This window comes from Myotis davidii, unplaced genomic scaffold (genome assembly GCF_000327345.1).
Source record: "Myotis davidii unplaced genomic scaffold, ASM32734v1 scaffold96, whole genome shotgun sequence".
Classification (NCBI taxonomy): domain Eukaryota; kingdom Metazoa; phylum Chordata; class Mammalia; order Chiroptera; family Vespertilionidae; genus Myotis; species Myotis davidii.
Window position 1 is genome coordinate 10065676 of NW_006289416.1, and position 6895 is coordinate 10072570.

Here is a 6895-nt window from a genome sequence, read left to right on the forward strand (position 1 = left end):
ACAATAAAATTACTAGAAAATATTTTTTTCTGCCGGAATCACAATAAGGCAAATTACTGACATTTATAAAGCTGAAGGAATGATAGCTTTTGTCATTTGTTTGTTCCTCGTGCACAGCTTTCCCATTTCATTTGGAGTAGATTTCTCCTTTCCATAGGTAAGAGGCCTCTTTGAAATGCTCTGTGTCATCCTTCTCACCACCTTTAGACATGGACAGTGCAATGGTGGTGGAGAACGTGTCTGTCAGTCCAGTGGGAGAATATGGTCAACAAAACAAGTAGCAAAATAATAGTCAACTATGGTAACAAAAGAAACAATACCACTGTAAACAGGGTCGCTCCAGGAAGACCTTTCTAAGAATATCATATTTGATTTAAGAACTGAAAAACAAGAAAGATCCAGCTCTGCAAGGACCTGAGAGAAAACCATTCCAGACGGGAAAGGGTTTAAGTTCAAAGCCCTGAGCATAAGAACAGCCTGGGGTCCTGGGAAGCTGCAGAAAAGAGAAAGGGTCAATGTTCTTAAGAGGAGAGAGCAGAGGTGAGCAGTGGGGGTTATTTGGGGTCAGGTGGTCAGGTGGTCAGGGGCAAGAACACAGGGCTTTATAGTCCATGAAAAAGAGTTCTGGTTTTATTCCAACAGCTTTGGAAAGCCAGAGTGTATCATGGTTAGATTTAAATTTATATTTTAAAAAATGTATTCCAGTTGCTTGGTGGAGAGTAGATTGGGAGGTGGGGGGAGTCTAGAATAGGAGATAACTTAGTCAACTTCATTGGACTTCTGCATAACAGTTTGTCATTATCCTTGAACAACCTGAGCAATTAGTCCATCTTAGTATTCTTAAATTCAGTGTCCTCTGTTTTTAAAAATCATTGTATTGTTTATATTTGTTTGTTTTCACAGATTGTAGGGGCCATTAGTTATGGTGATGATGATATGACTGGTGGCTAATTCAAATGGAATTGCAGAGACAATTTTTCCTAACTTTTTTTAAAACTATCAGTGCATTATACAAAGACAAAAATAAATTTTCAATTGCAAGAACTGGCATTTCTCTCAACATTGTCTGGCATGAGTTATAAAAATGACAAATGTTAGCCTTCAACTAGAAAATAGTCTACCAGCCACATTTCCACATGATCATAGGAACAGCCGTGCAAGGCTGAAATATACTAATCCAAAAGGAGGTAGTGACTAATAATGACTATTAAGCATTATTTGGGATAGTGGAAAGGTTATAATGAATAATAAAAAATCTAAGTAACTGAGGTGAGCAAACTGGGTGTCAAAATAAGAGAAAATGTGGATGGTCTCTTCAATATCAACAAAACTGCCTTGTGGTGACAACACATCTGAGTAACTGTACACAACGCATGGCTCTTTTCTTATATACAGTAGGTATTAAATATACATCATTTGAAAGAATAACCAAATGCCTATTGAGTTAGATGAAGGGAAAACCCTGCTAGGGGTGTCCTAATCCTGGGTAACTATGTTGCCCTCATGTCTACTTTCATGGAAATTGCATTCAGGTACTTCTTTCTTTTTTTCCCAGAAAGGTAAAAGAATAAAGGAATTTGTATCTTGATGCAAAATGTATGACCACTTCTAATAATGTCCCATAATAAACTGAGTCTAAATAGCAGGTGATATGACTAAATTATAGGATGGCTGACCCAGGCCTTCCATTTCAACAGATCAGTGAATGCTATGGTTTAACAGGCGCACAAACAACAACCTATGACGAGTACTGTTGGTCTGTAGTTGTGGGTTTAACGCATCCACACAGTCCCATGGATGTATATACGCACACAGTCTTAACATCCAGAACTAACTCCCTCCAGAAAGAGCACTCTCCTTTCATATTTCAGTCCTAGACTATTGTGAGCAGTACCTTGAAAAATACAGTGTGGGGCAAAAGTAGGTTTACAGTTGTTTATATAGAAATAATGCAATCATGAATAAATAACAATACAAGCATAAGCTCTGTATTTCGAATGCTCACAACTGTAAAATAACTTTGGCCCCACCCTGTCTTGTTAACTTTACAAGATTTTAAATTTATAACAAATATCCTAGTAGTAAAATAAAATTAAATTTCAGAGTCATCTTTTAAATTGGACATGATGTGTCTCCAAGATAAATTATAGGCTTTGAAGCCTTGGCCCATAAATAAAAGAAAATCCAATTCGAAGTAACTGAGAGTAGAAGGACTCATATTGTTTTTAAAGCAAAGACCCTCAGGGGGTGACTGCAGGTTACTACCAAGCCCAGTGAACAGATAAGGACTCACTTCTCCAGCTCTCCATTCTGCTCGTCATGAGCTCACTGTCAATATACCTGCCTTGTCATTATTATTATTATTGAGGAAAACTTTCTCAGCAGCCCTCCCGTGGGCTGACCTTTATATCATAATACCTTTAAATTATATCATGGACTAATTGGGAGATGCCCCTGGTCAGTGTAACTTTCATCACCATAAGCCTGTCTCAAAATCAATTCCCAGGCATAGAAGGGAGACCATCATTTTGGGTTTTTATCATCTACGGACTTTTCTGAGACTCATGAGAAAGTAAGCTTCTCTGGCATTTATGTGAAGACTATGAGCAGATACCTGGACCTGCTGTGGGTTGAGAGGAAGCTGGGGAGAATGGGTGATGAGTAGACACAACATGGCATGAAAACTTAGGGAAAAGATTAGAGGAAAAAGAGATTGTGCAGTCCACCACGCGTGTGGAGCCTGAGGTTTTACATCTTAACTCTGTGTTTCCAATATTTCAGTTGAAAATTGTGTTTTAACAATTTACAGAATCTTTCAAATCAGACAAAATAGTTGTATCTAGAATAAATGGCAGTTTACCCAAACTTTGAATTATCTAAGCATATATTTTACAAAAATATCTATTGTCCAATTATGGAGTTAGAGATAATGAGTAAGATTCATATCTGATGATCTGAGGACAGAATGGCATTGGAAGGTGTTTTTGTTTTGTTTTGTTTTTTAAAAAAAAAACAACAACAACAACACAACAGCTTATTTTATATTGATAAAAACTCTATAGTAATAACAATACGTTACATAAATTAACATTTCAGTCAATATTATCATGCAGTTCTGATTTAAGCATTAAATTACCCCTAGTGTGGATTTTTAGGCAGATTTCTGAATCATTTAATGGTATGTTACTCAACATTTATTATTCTGTAATAAAGGCAGAATAACATTAATTGTCTTTTTCTCAATTTTTAAGATCCTGACTTTAAGGACCTTGGAGTTTTGAAACCATTACCAGGTTGGTAAAATAGATATTTAATAATGTTCAGAGGACTTTGTTTTCTGCTATGAAATATACTTTTGGTTTATTATTCAAGCTCCATTTCTGTGTTTGTTTGGCATTTTGTTATTCAGTGTGTGAGTTTGAAATGGGCGGTCCAGAAGGAATTGTGGAATCTATACAGATTATGAAGGAAGGCAAAGCTTCTGCTAGCGAGGCCGTTGATTGCAAGTGGTACATCCGAGCTCCTCCACGATCCAAGGTCAGTCTCAAGGTCAAACCCAGACTGCACAGTTGACTTGGGGAGTGTCTCCAGCCTGAACAACCTTCCAGCAAACGAGATGTGCTCAGTGCATTTCAGAGCACCACAATAAGCTATCATTTTATTTGGGTTTTGAAATGCAACTTGTCTTTCCCTGTTCAGTGTAACTTTCACATCATAAGAAATATGCAGATGGTGCCAAAGATCATTTTATAATCTGAACAATAGACACTACCATAGCTCCACTCCTGTGAAAAATGGATTGAAATGTTATCCCTAAGCAATGGTTCTAAGTATAATTAAACTTACGCTTTTTAACCTAAAATCACAGTGAGGAAAGAAATAATCCAGGATTTACAAATCCACAGATCTCTGGCAGATAAAATAGACCTGTAAAAAGGTCCATGGCAAACAGGATCTAGGAGAGTGTTAGTGATACCTGGAAATGTGAGGGGCAGGAGAATGATGTGATCAGATCTATATTAGGGAAAACAGTTTCCCCTGTGACGGAGGGGTTAACAGTAAGTAGTAATCCCCATCATGGAGACTAGCTTATGATGGTAGACAGATGAAGGGAACTGTACCTATAGATACCACAGAATTTGGTGGCTGGATATTAGGACAAGGGGAAGAAGAGTCATCTTTGAGGGAGTCCGTATTACAGGATATATTTTTGTCTTTCTTCACTTGGTTTCTCCTGCTAGGACTCTGGGATCTGCATATAATTTGGAAGTGTGGCATCCTTTCTCCACTTTCAGTATGGAGATTTAGAGACCATGGTCCACCTCCCAGCTTTGTCACTTGCAGGTCACTTTGCATCTAAACAAATCTTTGAAAAAATTAGTTGCATAGCAAAGAAAGGCAGTGGTTCCTCCTTAAAAAAATATAAAAGGCTATTGGTGCCATAAAACTCAACTCACTTCATCTATTTACAAAGGAGCTGGGTTGCTCTTTTATGTTCTTTGACATAACCTGTGGTTTCATGTGCACGTGCTACATTTTTCTTAAACTCTATGAATGAAAGATTTTTTTAAAGTATTTTTTTCCAGCTGGACACATATGAGTACCACCTCATTGTCACAGCCAGCATCTTTGTCACTGTCACTGTTACAGAGAGGGTTTTAATGGAAGTATAAACACACACCTTTTCCCAGCTGGTAAATAGGCTGTCCTTTGTACAATCTCAGAACAATACCCAATGAACCTGTCTGTTACAGAATTTGACATCCTACTACCCAAATGGGAAGCCACCTGCAGAGCAGGACAAAGATGGCTCAATTGTGACAGACTTTCTCTGTTAAATTAAAGGTTACAGTATAGGAAGTGGCTTTGAATAACTGGATACAAGCAAGAACTGGAGGTGACTGCCTATGTGGGTTTTCTATTTTTATGGAGTTCCAAGCAGCTTGTGAGAAAAGACGATCAAAGTAAAAATTAAACTTGAACTGGCTCCGGGTGAATATTTGAATAACTGGTGATTGAAACATCTTGCTTTTTTGAGTTCTATTAAAATGCATGTGAAGTATATAAATTAAGAATACAATAGATGATATCTGCTTTGTTTGAGAATAGTAACACAGATGGTCACCTTTAATGATAATGTGATTAATTCAGTTTCTTAGAATTTGGAATACCAGTCAGGGAGAACTTTGGAAATCTATTACTCATTAGCTCATTTGACAGATGAATAAGCTGAGTCAGGGTGATGAAGTTTTATAAGGGTTAACAATGGGATGAGAGAAAATGCCTTTGTAAGCAAGTCTTTGGTATTCATATAGCTTCTAGGGCAAGGATGGTGGAAGGGGATCATGCTCTCTTGTTCTGGGTCTGGTACAGAAACAAATGTTGGGTGAAATCAAGTCATGTTAACTACTTGAATGTTAATTTCACGAAATTTGGCTTACTTATTAGTGCCAAGCAGAATGTCTGTCATCCAGTTAAAACTCATGGAAAAAAATGAACTGATATCTATCTAGAGAAATGGATGTGGTAGCAATTTTCCAAATTTTGAAGGCTGTCATCTGACAGGAATCAGAGGATTAGGCTAGTCTGTTGGGGTTTAGTACTGCAATGTATTTGAATGTTTGAAACTGGAGAAATATAGCTTCTGATTCAATATAGATACGGTTTTTGCTTTTGTTTGAATAATGGAGCTTCCCAAAGATCAAATGAGATTCTATAGGAGGAATCCAAGTAGAGTTTGGCAGGAATTTTGTACAATAATTTTAAAAATCAAGTAAATTTTGGGCGCAGATAATATTAAACTCCTTTCAAGGCCAAAGCTTGATGAGCCTGTAATGGATGACTGCCCAAATATTTGGCTAGTTAGTAACAGTGCTGAAAAAGATTTTCATCTCCTAAGTCCCAGTAAAGTCCACAAAAACACACTATGTGGGGACATGGTCAAATTTGTACGTCAGGAAAAGAAATTGGTCAAAGTCATATAAAAATGTATAAATGGAGATAATTTAATGACTTTAGGTCTTGGGAGAATAAAACTCCAGCTTTTAGTAATTACCCAACATTTAAAACTTCAAATTAATTTTGAATACATTGTTCTTTATTTCAATAATATTTTAAATAAAATTAGGATAAAGTAATCAGAGACCTTGACAAATATAATAAGTCAATTTCATAGTGATGTTGTGTTAATTATATAATGAGCTTAATTGCTGTAGGCAGAATCTTAAAGATGACCCCTGAGATTTCCAGCCTAGTCCCTAGGACAGTGAGTGAGATAAAATATCACACACTTGATTATGTTAAATTCCTGGCAAAAGGGATTTTGCTGATGCAATTAAGGTTCCCAATCGGTTCACTCTGAGTTAATTAAAAAAGAGTTTATCCAGGTGAGCCTAATGTAATCACAGGAGCTTTTTAAACATCAGAGTTTTCTCTTGCTGTGGACGAAGGGCAAGTCAAAGAGTGAAGAGCTAAGACTGACTAGGAGCTGAAACGGACCCCTGGTAAATGGTTAAGAAAACGAGCTACAAACACTTGGGGTTTCTGCCTCATATACTAGTACTAGAGGCCCATTGCAGGAAGATTCCTGCAAGAATAGGGCTTCCAGTGGCTGGAGCCAAGCAGAGAGGGGAGCAAAACCAGCTGAGGCAGGCTTCGCTCCCACTCTGAGCTGCTCCTGCTGGGTTTCCCCTCCCACTCCCAGGCGCTGTGGCGGGTTTCCCCTCCCTCTCCCAGGTGCTGTGGCGGGTTTCCCCTCCTGCTGGGTTTCCCTTCCCACTCCCAGCCCCTCCTGCTGGGTTTCCCCTCCAGCTCCCAGCCCCTCCTGCTGGGTTTCCCCTCCTGCTCCCAGGCACTGTGGCGGGTTTCCCCTCCCGCTCCCAGGCGGTTTGGCGGC

General features: G+C 38.3%; 1 protein-coding gene across 3 annotated transcripts in view; it reads left to right on the top strand.

Moving 5' to 3' along the window:
* The window catches only part of NETO1 (neuropilin and tolloid like 1), an 83763-nt gene that overhangs the window by 52417 nt on the left and 24451 nt on the right, over positions 1–6895 (top strand). For 2 of the 3 annotated variants that reach the window (XM_006761920.2, XM_006761921.2), the window contains exons 5-6: positions 3252–3293; positions 3410–3537. In XM_006761920.2, coding sequence (XP_006761983.1) covers positions 3252–3293; positions 3410–3537 — 170 coding nt within the window. Of the gene's footprint in view, positions 1–3251; positions 3294–3372; positions 3538–6895 lie in introns of those variants that run through there. The other variant, XM_015562767.1, reaches the window with a different exon arrangement.